Genomic DNA, 18,890 nt, shown 5'->3' on the forward strand with positions numbered 1-18,890 from the left:
TTGCTTGGGCGCAGCACATAGAGGGAAATGGGGCAGGATGAAGAACATATCTGTTTTGAGGCCCAAAGGATCTTTGATTAAATTTAAATAGGTACAAAATCAGGAGGGGTCCTTTATGAGCGTGCAATCCTCCCTGTCTGATTTTGCTCTTTTTTTTTTATTCGTTCATGGGATGTGGGCGTCGCTGGCAAGGCCAGCATTTATTGCCCATCCCTAATTGCCCTTAAGAAGGTGGTGGTGAACCGCTGCAATCCGTGTGGTGAAGGTTCCCCCACAGTGCTGTTAAGTAGGGAGTTCCAGGATTTTGACCCAGTGACGGTGAAGGAACGGCGATATATTTCCAAGTCAGGATGGTGTGTGACTTGGAGGGGAACGTGCAGGTGGTGTTGTTCCCACGTGCCTGCTGCTGTTGTCCTTCTAGGTGGTAGAGGTCGTCGGTTTGGGAGGTGCTGTCGAAGAAGCCTTGGCGAGTTGCTGCAGTGCATCCTGTAGATGGTACACACTGCAGCCACTGTGCGCTGGTGGTGAAGGGAGTGAATGTTTAGGGTGGTGGATGGGGTGCCAATCAAGCTGATTTATCCTGGATGGTGTCGAGCTTGTATGTGCTGCACTCAGGCAAGTATAAGTGAATTAAGAGGAAAATCTTCTCTTTTGCACAGCTCCCTTGGCGTGACATTGTGAGGTTGCACTCAAATAGCATTATGAATGGGGACAGTAGATTAAGCTGAGACAGTGTATTAAATGGGGAGGTTAGACTGAATGGGAATGGTGGATAGATGGGGTGGTTGGATTAATTGGGAATGGTGGATGAATAGTGGTGTTTTTTTTAGTCAGCTGTGTGTCAGATGTGCATGGAAACCCATCATCAGGCTTATATCTCCAAACCAAACTACTGATAGATCGACACAAGTAGAATATATGTTTGCCCAAAATTGAGTGCACACTTTCTTCTCATGGGGGTACGTCCTACTTACCTAAATCCTGTGAGTTAGGCACAGATTATAAATAAGGATATTGGGTTAAAGATGACTAAATTCAAGGGGATTGGCGGATGGAATAGAGATAGTGGGCTCTCATGTTGTCATTGGATCTGAAGTTACAAAAGGGGCATTGAACACCAAAATATCTGCTCTCAGGCTGCCTTGAGTATAAAACATGTAAAGATTAAAAGAAGTGACAACAAAGGGTAAACAATACTATATGATCTGGACTGCACTGCCTGAAAAAGGTTGGTGGAAGCAGATTAAATAGTAACTTTCAAAACGGAATTGGATATATACATGAATAGGAAAAATTTGCAGGGCTATGGGGAAAGAGCAGGGAGTGGGACTAATTGAATAGCTCTTTCAAAGAGCTGGTACAGGCACGATGGGCTGAATGGCCTCTTTCTGTGTTGTATGATCCTGTGATTCTATATTCCCAAAGTAAAGAGATAAGTAAGCAATGTAAATGGGTAATTTGATAATCCTCTTTTTCATTCATCACCAACAAAATATGACTGTAGAACTCACATACCATCACTGCGGTGATAAACAATGCATGGGTCCTCTCCCTTTGCAAGCAAAATTAAAATAAAGACACCATTTCATGAATACTGTATTCCTTTATTGAAATGGGACATGGTTAAACCACCATTATACAATTCATTTCTCATTGCCTTCATAAGAAATAATGTTTTGAGCGGCTATTTAAGTGATGGCTTCCTCATCCAACAAATAGTGTTACCATTTAATCCTATTTCCACGCTCCTTAATTTTCCTATTGGCCACTCCATTCACTGTATCAAAAAGGTTGGATGGTGACCTGTGCCCAACTCCCACTGCTGTGTAATTCATCTCTAAAGAGTACACCATGTGAAGCTTTGAGATCCCTTCCACTTGGGTTTCTCGCTTGCTGTCTCTATGTAGAGGAGCCTTCCTTCTGTTCTGTTAGATCTATTTCCACAAGCGCATTGGCTGGATTTATGCATGTAAGTGGGGTTTCCATCGCACTTCTGGTGAAATTACGGTGGCAGAGCAGAAGTAGTTCCGAGAAAATTCCAGGCCACTGTTATTTTTTTTCTATGTGCCCAGGAAAGGTGCAAACATTTTCTCCCCTTTTCTCCACCCCCAAAGACACTGACTCTCACAGGGGCCATGGTTCTAAGAATGTCATTGGTCTTCCAGCACCTTGCCCATCCTTCATCTATGACCCCTGATAAGAGATGAAGGTTAATAATAGCATCCCTAGTGTTGCCCCAGCTGGCTCAGCACAGACCATGAATCGAACTTGGGAACTTCCTTGTCTGCATATCTGAGCACTGCTTGATGCAAGGGTCAGCAAGGCGAATGTTTTCTAGTTTCATGAGAGGCCACTCTTATTCAGACTCTCAGAACGCTTGTCAGTGTCCCTATTTTTAATATCTGACTCTTTCCCATCATCTTACATCCCTTCTGCAGCACCTTCATGATCAGTGTCTATGCTATTGGCCATCAGATACTACACTTCAGCCAAGTGGGATCTCCCTGATTATTTTTGTCTCTTCTCCTCATCCACACCCAAAAAGACATCACTGTCATTAGTAATTCCACTTGGTAATCCAGCAGAGAGAGTGTTTGAACTGGAATGACAGTCAAGACTGGGATTCATCCCCGAGTGTTTACGAGGAAGCTACAATACTACTACAGCTGGTATCCTTGAGAAGATAGGACTTTGCTACAAGATGGCCATTACACACATTTAATAACATGTCCCCTTCTTTTCTGTAGGTTTGGTCGACGACCAATTACTTTGCTTTCATTGCTTCTTCAGCTAGCCTGTGGTGTGGGAGCAGCGTTTGTACCAACCTTCACCTTATTCATCGCTCTGCAGTTTGTTCTTGGGGCAGCAATGTCTGGCGTGCAGATTAACACTTTTGTTTTAGGTACGAGTAAAAACACATAGATAACACTCTCAGTGGCCTCATTGGCATGCTGCGGCTTGCATCTTCATTGGTCATTGGCATCTCAGTCTTCTTATTTCATAAGATCACTAGATGAATATGGAAGACCATTCCGTCCATCCTAACTTATCCATTTAGACAGTACGTCCCCCACCTCTCTCACAACAGCATTTGACTGTCTCTTAAATGACTGCAGAGTTTTAGCCTCCACTACTTACCCAGGAGTCCATTCTACTGCTGATCACTGTTTGTGGGATGAAGAATTTCCTGAAATGTAGGCCCGTAGAGCAGGATGTCCAAGGTCAAAACAAGTAGGAGAGACAATGAGGTAAATCACAAAGCAATGATTCGGTGATGCTAGGGTTGGGTTTTAAAAGCCTCTGGATTGTAGGAGATAAGATTTTTATGAATTGAATAAGAGGAAATGTTAAGGTATTTCAGGATGTCATGTGCAAGTAGCACATTTTGAGAGCTTAAGATTCTTCTGTGACAAGGTTATACTTATGGATGTAGGCTCTGAGAGCAACAAAAGACACATAAAAGTTGTGTGAATTTTGAAGTGAATACATCCAAAGACTATCATAACCTGAAGGCTGAAAGGCAAGGTTGAGAACAGTATCATGCCCAGCATCTTAGGAATGACACTTTAACAATGTTCTGGGATTGTTCCATCCTGTCTAGTTGCTAATGGGTAATCTACATGATTGCTTAAATACATAACCAGAGAAATCAGGTTAAAACTCTCTAGAACCTGCGCACATGCATACGTACATGCACACCTAACTGAAGATACAGAGTATTTTGCATAAGAGTGGTTGCTCATTAAACTAGAAAACAATAGCCTTGCTGACTTTTGCATCATGCTGTGCTCAAGTATGCAGACAAGGAAGTTGCCAAGTTTGATTTTGATCGTTAAGGGAATCTGTTACAAATTTAGGGTCTTGCCTTAGATACTCTCTTGGGTACAACAGCGATGGTTACTCCCGTAAGACCCTTATGTTTAGGAGCATGCCTGTACTGTCCAGTATCTACTTATACAACAGCATAATCCAGGAGTATAACAATAGGACCCCCTAATGATCTAAACCAAGTATGTGTGTCTTTCACATATGCTCTCATGTACATCCCAATCTTTCTGAGGATGAACTGAGAAAACACTTGGAAAGACGAGCCAGATATGAACCATCAAACTACTTTATTTCATAGCATGTGAACATGCCGAACAATAGTTAGAATCATAGAAGTTTACAACATGGAAACAGGCCCTTCGGCCCAACATGTCCATGTCGCCCAGTTTATACCACTAAGCTAGTCCCAATTGCCTGCACTTGGCCCATATCCCTCTATACCCATTTTACCCATGTAACTGTCCAAATGCTTTTTAAAAGACAAAATTGCACCCGCCTCTACTACTGCCTCTGGCAGCTCGTTCCAGACACTCACCACCCTTTGAGTGAAAAAATTTCCCCTCTGGACCCTTTTGTATCTCTCCCCTCTCACCTTAAATCTATGCCCCCTCGTTATAGACTCCCCTACCTTTGGGAAAAGATTTTGACTATCTACCTTATCTATGCCCCTCATTATTTTATAGACTTCGAAAAGATCACCCCTAAACCTCCTACTCTCCAGGGAAAAAAGTCTCAGTCTATCCAACCTCACCCTATAAGTCAAACCATCAAGTCCCGGTAGCATCCTAGTAAATCTTTTCTGCACTCTTTCTAGTTTAATAATATCCTTTCTATAATAGGGTGACCAGAACTGTACACAGTATTCCAAGTGTGGCCTTACTAATGTCTTGTACAACTTCAATAAGACATCCCAACTCCTGTATTCAGTGTTCTGACCAATGAAACTAAGCATGCTGAATGCCTTCTTCACCACCCTATCCACCTGTGACTCCACTTTCAAGGAACTATGAACCTGTACTCCCAGATCTCTTTGTTCTATAACTCTCCCCAACGCCCTACCATTAACGGAGTAGGTCCTGGCCCGATTCGATCTACCAAAATGCATCACCTCACATTTATCTAAATTAAACTCCATCTGCCATTCATCGGCCCACTGGCCCAATTTATCAAGATCCCGTTGCAATCCTAGATAACCTTCTTCACTGTCCACAATGCCACCAATCTTGGTGTCATCTGCAAACTTACTAACCATGCCTCCTTAATTCTCATCCAAATCATTAATATAAATAACAAATAACAGCGGACCCAGCACCGATCCCTGATGCACACCGCTGGTCACAGGCCTCCAATTTGAAACACAACCCTCTACAACCACCCTCTGTTTTCTGTCGTCAATCCAATTTTGTATCCAATTGGCTACCTCACCTTAGATCCCGTGAGATTTAACCTTATGTAACAACCTACCATGCGGTACCTTGTCAAAGGCTTTGCTAAAGTCCATGTAGACCACGTCTACTGCACAGCCCTCATCTATCTTCTTGGTTACCCCTTCAAAAAACTCAATCAAATTCGTGAGACATGATTTTCCTCTCACAAAACCATGCTGACTGTTCCTAATCAGTCCCTGCCTCTCCAAATGCCTGTGGATCCTGTCTCTCAGAATACCCTCTAACAACTTACCCACTACAGATGTCAGGCTCACCGATCTGTAGTTCCCAGGCTTTTCCCTGCCGCCCTTCTTAAACAAAGGCACAACATTTGCTACCCTCTAATCTTCAGGCACCTCACCTGTAGCTGTCGATGATTCAAATATCTCTGCTCGGGGACCCGCAATTTCCTCCCTAACCTCCCATAACGTCCTGGGATACATTTCATCAGGTCCCGGAGATTTATCTACCTTGATGCGCGTTAAGACTTCCAGCACCTCCCTCTCTGTAATATGTACACTCCTCAAGACATCATTATTTATTTCCCCAAGTTCCCTAACATCCATGCCTTTCTCAACCATAAATACCGATGTGAAATATTCATTCAGGATCTCACCCATCTCTTGTGGTTCCGCACATAGATGACCTTGTTGATCCTTAAGAGGCCCTACTCTCTCCCTAGTTACTCTTTTGCCCTTTATGTACTTGTAGAAGCTCTTTGGATTCTCCTTTGCCTTATCTGCCAAAGCAATCTCATGTCCCCTTTTTGCCCTCCTGATTTCTCTCTTAACTCTACTCCGGCAATCTCTATACTCTTCAAGGGATCCACTTGATCCCAGCTGCCTATGCATGTCATATGCCTCCTTCTTCTTTTTGACTAGGGCCTCAATCTCCCGAGTCATCCAAGGTTCCCTGCTTCTACCAGCCTTGCCCTTCACTTTATAAGGAATGTGCTTACCCTGAACCCTGGTTAACACACTTTTGAAAGCCTCCCACTTACCAGACGTCCCTTTGCCTGCCAACAGACTTTCCCAATCAACTTCTGAAAATTCCTGTCTAATACCATTAAAATTGGCCTTTCCCCAATTTAGAATTTTAACTTTTGGGCCAGACCTATCATTCTCCATAACTATCTTAAAACTAATGGAATTATGATCACTGGTCCCAAAGTGATCCCTCACTAACACTTCTGTCACCTGCCCTTCCTTATTTCCCAAGAGGAGGTCAAGTTTTGCCCCCTCTCTAGTCGGGCCATCCAAATACTGAATGAGAAATTCCTCCTGAATACACTCAACAAATTTCTCCCCAGCCAAGCCCCTAATGCTATGGCTGTCCCAGTCAATGTTGGGAAAGTTAAAGTCCCCTACTATTACCACTCTATTTTTCTTGCAGCTGTCTGTAATCTCCTTACATATTTGCTCCTCAATTTCCCGTTGACTATTTGGGGGTCTGTAGTACAATCCTATCAAAGTGATCTCTCCCTTCTTATTTTTCAGTTCTACCAATATAGATTCAGTGGGCGAACCCTCGGATATATCACCTCTCACTACTGCCGTGATGTTCTCCCTAATCAAGAACGCAACTCCCCCTCCTCTCTTACCTCCTGCTCTATCTTTCCTATAACATCTGTACACTGGAACATTGAGCTGCCAGTCTGCCCCTCCCTTAGCCATGTTTCAGTAATAGCTATAACATCCCAGTCCCATGTACCCATCCATGCCCTGAGTTCATCTGCCTTGCCCATCAGACTTCTTGCATTGAAATAAATGCAGTTTAATCTAGACTTCCCTCGGTCTTTGCCCTGCTTTCTCAGACCATCTGTCCGGTCATGTTTTGTACACTCTCCCTTACTGCCTTTTGTTTCTATCACCACTTTACTTCCCACTGACTTCCTGCATCGGTTCCCATCCCCCTGCAATATTAGTTTAAACCCTCCCCAACAGCACTGGCAAACACTCCCCCTAGGACATTGGTTCCAGTCCTGCCCAGCTGCAGACTGTCCAATTTGTACTGGTCCCCCTCCCCCAGAACCGGTTCCAATGGCCCAGGAATTTGAATCCCTCCCTCTTGCACCATCTCTCAAGCCACGTATTCATCCTAGCTATCCCGTCATTCCTACTCTGACTAGCCCGTGGCACTGGTAGCAATCCTGAGATTACTACCTTTGAGGTCCTACTTTTTAGTTTAACTCCTAACTCCCTAAATTCAGCTTGTAGGACCTCATCCCGTTTTTTACCTATATCGTTGGTACCTATATGTACCACGACAACTGGCTGTTCACCCTCCCCCTCCAGAATGTTCTGCCGCCGCTCCGAGACATCCCTGACCCTTGCACCAGGGAGGCAACATACCATCCTGGAGTCTCGGTTGCGTCCGCAGAAACGCCTGTCTATTCCCCTTACAATCGAGTCCCCTATCACTATAGCTCTGCCACTCTTTTTCCTGCCCTCCTGTGCAGCAGAGCCAGCCACGGTGCCATGAACCTGGCCGCTGTCACCTTCCCCTGGTGAGCCATCTCCAACAACAATATCCAAAACGGTATACCTGTTTTGGAGGGAGATGACCACAGGGGACCCCTGCACTGCCGTTCTACTCTTCCTCTGTCTGTTGGTCGCCCATTCACTATCTCCCTCAGTAATTTTTATCTGCGGTGTGACCAACTCACTGAACGTGCTATCCACGACTTCTTCAGCATCGCGGATGCTCCGAAGTGAGTCCATCTGCAGCTCCAGAGCCGTCAAGCGGTCAAACAATAGCTGCAGCTGGACACACTTCCCGCAGGTGAAGGAACCAGGGACACTGCTCTGCCGCCTCAGCTGATCCTGTGCTCCCGACTCCCGCCTTTTTATGGGCCGCTCCTCTGCTCCCTCGCCTCAGCTGATCCTGTGCTCCCGACTCCCGCCTTTTTATGGGCCGCTCCTCTGCTCCCTCGCCTCAGCTGATCCTGTGCTCCCGACTCCCGCCTTTTTATGGGCCGCTCCTCTGCTCCCTCGCCTCAGCTGATCCTGTGCTCCTGACTCCCGCCTTTTTATGGGCCGCTCCTCTGCTCCGCCTCCTCAGCTGATCCTGTGCTCCTGACTACCGCCTTTTTATGGGCCGCTCCTCTGCTCCCTCGCCTCAGCTGATCCTGTGCTCCTGACTCCCGTCTTTTTATGGGCCGCTCCTCTGCTCCCTCGCCTCAGCTGATCCTGTGCTCCCGACTCCCGCCTTTTTATGGGCCGCTCCTCTGCTCCGCCGCCTCAGCTGATCCTGTGCTCCTGACTCCCGCCTTTTTATGGGCCGCTCCTCTGCTCCCTCGCCTCAGCTGATCCTGTGCTCCCGACTCCCGCCTTTTTATGGGCCGCTCCTCTGCTCCCTCGCCTCAGCTGATCCTGTGCTCCCGACTCCCGCCTTTTTATGGGCCGCTCCTCTGCTCCCTCGCCTCAGCTGATCCTGTGCTCCTGACTCCCGCCTTTTTATGGGCCGCTCCTCTGCTCCCTCGCCTCAGCTGATCCTGTGCTCCCGACTCCCGCCTTTTTATGGGCCGCTCCTCTGCTCCCTCGCCTCAGCTGATCCTGTGCTCCCGACTCCCGCCTTTTTATGGGCCGCTCCTCTGCTCCCTCGCCTCAGCTGATCCTGTGCTCCTGACTCCCGCCTTTTTATGGGCCGCTCCTCTGCTCCCTCGCCTCAGCTGATCCTGTGCTCCCGACTCCCGCCTTTTTATGGGCCGCTCCTCTGCTCCCTCGCCTCAGCTGATCCTGTGCTCCCGACTCCCGCCTTTTTATGGGTCGCTCCTCTGCTCCGCCGCCTCAGCTGATCCTGTGCTCCTGACTCCCGCCTTTTTATGGGCCGCTCCTCTGCTCCCTCGCCTCAGCTGATCCTGTGCTCCCGACTCCCGCCTTTTTATGGGCCGCTCCTCTGCTCCCTCGCCTCAGCTGATCCTGTGCTCCCGACTCCCGCCTTTTTATGGGCCGCTCCTCTGCTCCCTCGCCTCAGCTGATCCTGTGCTCCTGACTCCCGCCTTTTTATGGGCCGCTCCTCTGCTCCCTCGCCTCAGCTGATCCTGTGCTCCTGACTCCCGCCTTTTTATGGGCCGCTCCTCTGCTCCGCCGCCTCAGCTGATCCTGTGCTCCTGACTCCCGCCGTTTTATGGGCCGTTCCTCTGCTCCCTCGCCTCAGCTGATCCTGTGCTCCCGACTCCCGCCTTTTTATGGGCCGCTCCTCTGCTCCGCCGCCTCAGCTGATCCTGTGCTCCGGACTCCCACCTTTTTATGGGCCGCTCCTCTGCTCCCTCGCCTCAGCTGATCCTGTGCTCCCGACTCCCGCCTTTTTATGGGCCGCTCCTCTGCTCCCTCGCCTCAGCTGATCCTGTGCTCCCGACTCCCGCCTTTTTATGGGCCGCTCCTCTGCTCCCTCGCCTCAGCTGATCCTGTGCTCCCGACTCCCGCCTTTTTATGGGCCGCTCCTCTGCTCCCTCGCCTCAGCTGATCCTGTGCTCCTGACTCCCGCCTTTTTATGGGCCGCTCCTCTGCTCCCTCGCCTCAGCTGATCCTGTGCTCCCGACTCCCGCCTTTTTATGGGCCGTTCCTCTGCTCCCTCGCCTCAGCTGATCCTGTGCTCCCGACTCCCGCCTTTTTATGGGCCGCTCCTCTGCTCCCTCGCCTCAGCTGATCCTGTGCTCCTGACTCCCGCCTTTTTATGGGCCGCTCCTCTGCTCCCTCGCCTCAGCTAATCCTGTGCTCCTGACTCCCGCCTTTTTATGGGTCGCTCCTCTGCTCCCTCGCCTCAGCTGATCCTGTGCTCCTGACTCCCGCCTTTTTATGGGCCGCTCCTCTGCTCCGCCGCCTCAGCTGATCCTGTGCTCCTGACTCCCGCCTTTTTATGGGCCGCTCCTCTGCTCCCTCGCCTCAGCTGATCCTGTGCTCCTGACTCCCGCCTTTTTATGGGCCGCTCCTCTGCTCCCTCGCCTCAGCTGATCCTGTGCTCCCGACTCCCGCCTTTTTATGGGCCGCTCCTCTGCTCCCTCGCCTCAGCTGATCCTGTGCTCCTGACTCCCGCCTTTTTATGGGTCGCTCCTCTGCTCCGCCGCCTCAGCTGATCCTGTGCTCCTGACTCCCGCCTTTTTATGGGCCGCTCCTCTGCTCCCTCGCCTCAGCTGATCCTGTGCTCCCGACTCCCGCCTTTTTATGGGCCGCTCCTCTGCTCCGCCGCCTCAGCTGATCCTGTGCTCCTGACTCCCGTCTTTTTATGGGTCGCTCCTCTGCTCCCTCGCCTCAGCTGATCCTGTGCTCCTGACTCCCGCCTTTTTATGGGCCGCTCCTCTGCTCCCTCGCCTCAGCTGATCCTGTGCTTCTGACTCCCGCCTTTTTATGGGCCGCTCCTCTGCTCCCTCGCCTCAGCTGATCCTGTGCTCCTGACTCCCGCCTTTTTATGGGCCGCTCCTCTGCTCCCTCGCCTCAGCTGATCCTGTGCTCCTGACTCCCGCCTTTTTATGGGTCGCTCCTCTGCTCCGCCGCCTCAGCTGATCTTGTGCTCCTGACTCCCGCCTTTTTATGGGCCGCTCCTCTGCTCCCTCGCCTCAGCTGATCCTGTGCTCCCGACTCCCGCCTTTTTATGGGCCGCTCCTCTGCTCCCTCGCCTCATCTGATCCTGTGCTCCCGATTCCCGCCTTTTTATGGGCCGCTCCTCTGCTCCGCCGCCTCAGCTGATCCTGTGCTCCTGACTCCCGCCTTTTTATGGGTCGCTCGTCTGCTCCGCCGCCTCAGCTCAGTTATGATCACACTCACTTAATTCAATCAGTATAACTTGTCTTTGCATAATAACAGAAAATGATGAAGATGCTGTGCTTCCCCACAGCAGTGGGTTGTCTTGCTCGACTTAAATTGAGTCAGAACTATTTACCAGAAACTGAAGAAACTGATGACAAAGATGATCAAAGGACTATGTGCATTGTATCCTGTCTTCTGATGTTGTGAGCAAGGCTCGGTGAGATGATAACAGAAACTGAGGAAGAGAAAATTGCAAAAGTAGAGATGCATGGTCTTGGAAGGATTTCTAGATGTGAAGTTTGAAGCTGGTCCTGAGATACAAGAGAATTGGGACTTCCAAGATGAATTAACTCATGATGAGGGACTTCATCTTCAAAAACCATAATGTTCATGTGCCTGACAGTCTGGGAAAATTCATATTGGGAAAAAATATATCAAAGCCACCAAGCAATTGAAAAACCCAAAAGGTTATCAACTGATGTCTTGTGCTGGCTTGGGATGTTGGTAGAAGGTGATTAGCAGTTCAACAAATAACACATAGAATAGAATTACATAGAATTTACGGCACAGAAACAGGCCATTTGGCCTAACTGGTCCATGCTATGTTTATGCTCTACATGAGCCAAAAATACAAAAATAAAGTATGCAAAGAGCAAATGCAATCGCATGACATTCCAAACAGACCTTAGCAGAAAGTTGGGACTGATAGATTTGATTTTCATTCAAGTGAATATTTAATTAACGCAGGCTACTTTTCTATAACTCAATAAGTTAACCAATGCCAAGAATTTAAATGCGACTTTACTTTGCAGTTTGCTAGATATATTGTCCCAGATGGAGTAGTTTCAGGTAAAAAATTTTTATTCGTTCATGGGATGTGGGCGTTGCTGGCAAGGCCAGCATTTATTGCCCATCCCTAATTGCCCTTGAGAAGGTGGTGGTGAGCTGCCTTCTTGAACCGCTGCTGTCCATGTGGTGAAGGTTCTCCCATGTGACTGCTGCCCTTGTCCTTCCAGGTGGTAGAGGTCACGGGTTTGGGAGGTGCTGTCGAAGAAGCCTTGGCGAGTTGCTGCAGTGCATCTTGTGGATGGTACACACTGCAGCCACAGTGCGCCGGTGGTGAAGGGAGTGAATGTTTAGGGTAGTGGATGGGGTGCCAATCAAGCGGGCTGCTTTGTCCTGGATGGTGTCGAGCTTCTTGAGTGTTGTTGGAGCTGCACTTATCCAGGCAAGTGGAGAGTATTTCATCACACTCCTGACTTGTGCCCTGTAGATGGTGGAAAGGCTTCGGGGAGTTAGGAGGTGAGTCACTCGTCACAGAATACCCAGCCTCTGACCTGCTCTTGTAGCCACAGTATTTATGTGGCTGGTCCAGTTAAGTTTCTGGTCAATAGTGACCCCCAGGATGTTGATAGTGGGGGATTCGGTGATGGTAATGCTGTTGAATGTCAAGGGGAGGTGGTTAGACTCTCTCTTGTTGGAGATGGTCATTGCCTGGCATTTGTCTGGCGCACATGTTACTTGCCACTTATGAGCCCAAGCCTGGATGTTGTCCAGGTCTTGCTGCATGCGGGCACGGACTGCTTCATTATCTGAGGGGTTGCGAATGGAACTGAGCACTGTGCAATCATCAGTGAACATCCCCACTTCTGACCTTGTGATGGAGGGAAGATCATTGATTAAGCAGCTGAAGATGGTTGGGCCTAGGACACTGCCCTGAGGAACTCCTGCAGCAATGTCCTGGGACTGAGATGATTGGCCTCCAACAACCACTACCATCTTCTTTTGTGCTAGGTATGAGTTTTCCCCCTGATTCCCATTGACTTCAATTTCACTAGGGCTCCTTGGTGCCACACTCGGTCACATGCTGCCTTGATGTCAAGGGCACCCTCTCACCTCACCTCTTGAGCTCAGCTCTTTTGTCCATGTTTGGACCAAAGCTGTAATGAGGTCTGGAGCCGAGTGGTCCTGGTGCAACCCAAACTGAGCATCGGTGAGCAGGTTATTGGTGAGTAAGTGCCACTTGATAGTACTGTTGATGACACCTTCCATCACTTTGCTGATGATTGAGCGTAGACTGATGGGGCAGTAATTGGCCGGATTGGATTTGTCCTGCTTTTTGTAGACAGGACATACTTGGGCAATTTTTCACATTATCGAGTAGATGCCAGTGTTGTAGCTGTACTGGAACAGCTAGGCTAGAGGCACGGCTAGTTCTGGAGCACAAGTCTTCAGCACTACAGCCGGGATGTTGTCGGGGCCCATAGCCTTTGTTGTATCCAGTGCACATTTCACGTGGAGTGAATCAAATTGGCTGAAGGCTGGCTTCTGTGATGGTGGGGATATCGGGAGGAGGCCGAGATGGATCATCCACTTGGCACTTCTGGCTGAAGATGGTTGCAAATGCTTCAGCCTTGTCTTTTGCACTCACGTGCTGGACTCTACCATCATTGAGGATGGGGATGTTCACAGAGCCTCCTCCTCCTGTTAGTTGTTTAATTGTCCACCACCATTCACAACTGGATGTGGAATGACTGCAGAGCTTTGATCTGATCCGTTGGTTGTGGAATCGCTTAGCTCTGTCTATAGCTTGTTGCTTCCACTGTTTAGCATGCATGTAGTCCTGTGTTGTAGCTTCACCAGAGTTGGCACCTCGTTTTTACGTACGCCTGGCGCTGCTCCTGGCATGCTCTTCTACACTCCTCATTGAGCCACGGTCAATCCCCTAGCTTGTTGGTAATGGTAGAGTGAGGAATATGACTGGCCATGAGGTTAGCGATTGTGCTGGAATACAATTCTGCTGCTGCTGATGGCCCACAGCGCCTCATGGATGGCCAGCTGCTAGATCTGGTCTGAATCTATCCCATTTGGCACGGTGGTAGTGCCACACAACACGTTGGATGGTGTCCCCAGTGTGAAGATGGGACTTCGTCTCCACAAGGACTGTGCGGTGGTCACTCCTACCAATACTGTCATGGTCAGATGCATCTGCGACAAGTTGATTGGTGAGGATGAGGTCAAGTACGTTTTTCCCTCGTGTTGGTTCTCTCACCACCTGGCTCAGGCTGTCTGGCCGCTCAGTCAGTAGTGGTGCTGCCGAGCCATTCTTGGTGATGGACATTGAAATCCCCACCCGGAGTACATTCTGTGCCCTTTCTATCCTCAGTGCTTCCTCCAGGCATTGCTCAACATGGAGGAGAGGACTGATTCATCAGATGAGGGAGGGCAGTAGGTAGTGATCAGCAGGAGGTTTCCTTGCCTATGTTTGACCTGATGCCATGAGATTTCATGGGGTCCAGAGTCAATGTTGAGGACTCCCAGGGCCACTCCCTCCTGACTGTATATCACTGTACCGCCACCTCTGGTGGGTGTTTCCTGCTGGTGGGACAGGACATACCCAGGGATGGTGATAGAAGAGTCTGGGACATTGGCTGAAAGGTATGAGTCTGTGAATGTCAGGCTGTTGCTTGACTAGTCTGTGGGACAGCTCTCCCAATTTTGTTGGTGAGGACGACTTTGCAGGGTTGACTGGGCTCGCTTTGCCTTCTGTCGTGTCACGGTGCCTAGTGGTCCATCCGGTTTTTTGTCTATTATGACTTTTTGTAGCGGGATTGTACAACTGAGTGGCTTGCTGAGCCATTTCTGAGGGCGATTAAGAATCAACCACATTGCTGTGGGTCTGGAGTTACATATAGGCCAGACCGGGTAAGGACGGCAGGTTTCCCCACAAAAAAGACATTAGTGAACCAGATGGGTTTTTACGACACTCTGGTAGTTTCATGGCCACCATTATTGATACTAGTTTTTTTTAAATTCCAGATTTTATTTAATTAATTGAATTTAAATTCCCCAACTGCCTTGGTGGGATTATGAACTCATGACTCCCAATTATTAGTCCAGGCCTCTGGATTACTAGTCCAGTAACATTAGCTTCACTGCTAATGAATTGCATTTGAAGTGTAGTCACTGTTTTAGAGGCAAACAAGGCAGCCAGTTTTTTCACAGCAAGACCCCACAAACATGAGTAGTGACCAGATAGTCTGTTTTGGAGGTGTTGGTTGAGGTACAAGTGTTGAACAGGACACTGGAGAAACTTCCTGCTCTTCAAATAATGCCATGGGATATTTTACATCCAGGCAGTCAGGGCCTTGGTTTGATGTCTCATCTGAAAGACAGCACCTCCAACAATGCAGCACTCCCTCAGTATTGAACTAAAGTGTCAGCCTAGATTATGTGCTCAAGTCACTGGAGTGGGGTTTGAATCTGTGCCCTTCTGACCTAGAGGTGAGAGTGCTACCACTGATCCAAGCCAGGCCAGAATTCCAGTCACTGTGCACCCATTCCCAATAAGCCTTCCAGTGGAGACATGCTTCCAAAATTTTAAATTTCTATCCCTTGTATAAGACCACCTTTACTTTCATGTCCATCTTTGACGAGGCCTCCAACAGTCAATTCTTCAAGGGAGACTTTGTGTCCCATGGCTTTAGAGAGAAAGAAAATGGCCCTGTAAGGGCATCTGGCACCCAGAATTCTCACTCGCAAAGCATATGGTGCTACCAGCATGCCATGAGCTACATGCCGAGAGACCAACAAATTTCTTTGTGAGCTAAGGGCTCCTCACCTGGGCAAAGGTGTACACTGCACCTAAGAAGAAGCACTTCTGTTCCATGGTGTATCCACCCAATGGTGTGCTAGTATGATCCAAAGCTACAGCTTAGTGTTTATTTGAATTTTGAGGTTAATAAATACAATTATTGGAAAGAAAGGGAAACGTAGGTTGCTGTAGTGTCTTGCTACTGGACTGGCATCCCAGATGTTGTAAATTCAAATCCACCATGGCATTTAAAATTGAATTCAATATTCTAGTAATTTCTGTGCTGGCACCAGGAAAATAAAATGATCATAAGGCTGCTGGAGTGGGATTTGAACTTATAACCTCTAGGGTTTCTAGACTAGTACCATTATCACTACACTACCACCCTCATTCATAATGCTCTCTCAAATGGCCTAGCAAACCACTCAGTTATCAGACCACATCACTGTAGAAGGCCCACCGACACCATCTCAGGCTAACTAGTGATGCACAATAAAAGTGTCTTTGCCAGCGTCACCTACATCCTGAGAGCAAATATATAAAATAAAGGATTTCCGGTTAATTCGTGCTCAGTTAGCACTTCATCAGTCCATCTCAGTACTGCTCCAGGGTATCATTATTCAGTCCTCCGTCTAGAGTCAGAAGACACAAAAAGCATACCAAAAATAGTGGGGAACCAAAGGTCTAATGGGAATGAGGAACTTAAAGTAATTAATATCAGTGGAGAAAAAGTATTAGAGAAACTAATGGGACTAAAATCCAATAAATCCCCTGGACCTGATGGCCTACATCCTAGGGTTCTAAAAGAGGTGGCTGCAGAGATATTGGATGCATTGGTTGTGATCTTCCAAAATTCCCTAGATTCTAGAACGGTCCCAGCGGATTGGAAGGTAGCAAATGTAACACCGCTTTTCAAGAAAGGAGGGAGAGAGAAAACAGGGCACAACAGGCCAGTTAGGCTGACATCGGTCATTGGGAAAATGCTGGAATCCGTTATTAAGGAAGTAGTAACAGGGCACTTAGAAAATCATAATATGATTAGGCAGAGTCAACGTGGTTTTATAAAAGGGAATTCGTGATTGACAAATTTATTAGAGTTTTTTGAGGGTGTAACTAGCAGGGTAGTTAAAGGGAACCAGTGGATGTAGTATATTTGGATTTTCAAAAGGCATTCGATAAGGTGCCACATAAGAGGTTATTATGCAAAGTAAGGGCATATGGGGCTGGGGGTAATATATTAGAATGGATAGAAGATTGGTTAATGGACAGAAAACAGAGAGTAGGAATAAACTCATTTTTGGGTTGGCAGGCTGTAACTAGTGGGGTGCCGCAAGGATTGGTGCTTGGGCCTCAGCTATTTACAATCTATATTAATGACTTAGATGAAGGGACCGAGTGTAATGTATCCATGTTTGCTGATGATACAAAGTTGGGTGGGAAAGTAAGCAGTGAGGAGGACACAAAGAGTCTGCAAAAGGATTTAGACAGGTTAAGTGAGTGGGCAAGAAGGTGGCAGATGTAGTATAATGTGGAGAATTGTAAGGTTGTTCATTTTGGGAGGAAGAATAGAAAAACAGAATTTTTTTAAATGGTGAGAAACTATTAAATGTTGATGTTCAGAGAGATTTGGGTGTCCTCGTACAAGAAATACAAAAAGTTAGTAGTAGGTACACCAAGCAATTAAGAAGGCAAATGGCATGTTCGCCTTTGTTGCAAGGGGGTTGGAGTACAAGAGTAAGGAAGTCTTAGTACAGTTGTACAGGGCTTTGGTGATTCCTCACCTGGAGTACTGTGTACAGTTTTGGTCTCCTTATCTAATGATGGATATACTTGCCTTAGAGGTGGTGCTACGAAGGTTCACTAGATTGATTTCTGAGATGAGAGGGCTGCCCTATGAGGAGAGATTGAGTAGATTGGGTCTATACTCTTTGGAGTTTAGAAGAATGAGAGGTGATCTCATTAAAACATATACATTTCTTTGAGGGCTTGACAGGGTAAATGCTGAGATGTTGTTTTTCCTGGCTGGAGAGTCTAAAACTAGGGGGCATAGTCACAAGATAAGCAGTCGGCCATTTAAGACTGAGATGAGAAGGAATTTCTTCACCCAGAGGGTTGTGAATCTTTGGAATTCTCTACCCCAAAGGGCTGTGAGTATATTCAAGGCTGAGATAGATAGATTTTTGGAATCAAGGGATATGGGGATCGGGCGGGAAAGTGGAGTTGAGGTCGAAGATCAGCCATGATCTTATTGAATGGCGGAGCAGGCTCGAGGGGCTGTATGGCCTACTCCTGCTCCTATTTCTTATGTTCTTATCTTATGTTCTTATGGTCTCCACAGGAAAGATGTGATTGCACTAGAGAGTGTACAGAGGGGATTTACAAGGATGTTGCTAGGGCTGGAGAATTTTAGCTATGAGGAAAGATTGGATAGGATGGGGTTGTTTTCTTTGGAACAAAGGAGGCTGAAGGGAGATTTAATTGAGGTGTATAAAATTATGAGGGGCCTAGATCAAGTGGATAGGAAGGATCTGTTTCCCTTGGCAGAGAGGTCAATAACCAGAGGGCATAGATTTAAAGTAATTGGTAGAAAAATTAGAGGGGAGCTGAGGAGAATTTTTTTCACCCAAAGGGTGGTTTGGGTCTGGAACTCACTGCCTGAAAGTGTGGTAGAGGCAGAAACCGTCATCGCATTTAAAAAGTACTTGGATATGCACTTGAAGTGTCGTAGTCTACAACGCTATGGACCAAGATCTGGAGAGCGGGATTAAGCTGGATAGCTCTTTTTCGGCCGGCACAGACACAATGGACTGAATGGTCTCCTTCTGTGCCGTAAATTTCTATGATTCTATGAAGGCTAACATCTTGGTTAGCATACAACCAAGTATTTAGTAAGATTTTTTGGCCAAAGCATTATGTGTGATATTTTAATAAAATAAAGCTTCTTGTTTTATGCAAGAGGCCCACTACTTTGCAGGATCTCATGAGATTAACATTGAAAACTACGAGACGAATGGAGAATTAAATTAATAAAAATGGAAATATATATTTTTAAAAATCCAACGCCAATTTTGTGTATTTGCAGGTACAGAATGGTCTGGTGTATCGCAGCGTTCATTTGCCGCTGTCCTCACCCAATGTAGCTTTTCAGCTGGGCAGATGTTTCTGGCTGGGCTGGCTTATGGGATTCGCGACTGGAGGATGCTGCAGTTAACTACCTCATGCCCTCTGGTTATCTTCTTCTTTTACATATGGTAAAGTACTTAATAACTTTTGTAAGCTTCAGTTCTATCGTGA

The 18,890-nt window shown here is 47.4% G+C and overlaps 1 protein-coding gene across 2 annotated transcripts in view; it reads left to right on the forward strand.

Moving 5' to 3' along the window:
* slc22a13b (solute carrier family 22 member 13b) overlaps positions 1-18,890 on the forward strand; it is a 56,833-nt gene that overhangs the window by 20,249 nt on the left and 17,694 nt on the right. For both annotated transcript variants that reach the window (XM_067978764.1, XM_067978765.1), the window contains exons 3-4: positions 2,748-2,902; positions 18,679-18,847. In XM_067978764.1, the coding sequence (XP_067834865.1) occupies positions 2,748-2,902; positions 18,679-18,847 (324 nt within the window). The remainder of the gene's footprint in view (positions 1-2,747; positions 2,903-18,678; positions 18,848-18,890) is intronic.

Source organism: Heptranchias perlo, chromosome 3 (assembly GCF_035084215.1).
Source record: "Heptranchias perlo isolate sHepPer1 chromosome 3, sHepPer1.hap1, whole genome shotgun sequence".
In the NCBI taxonomy this organism is placed as follows: Eukaryota; Metazoa; Chordata; class Chondrichthyes; order Hexanchiformes; family Hexanchidae; genus Heptranchias; species Heptranchias perlo.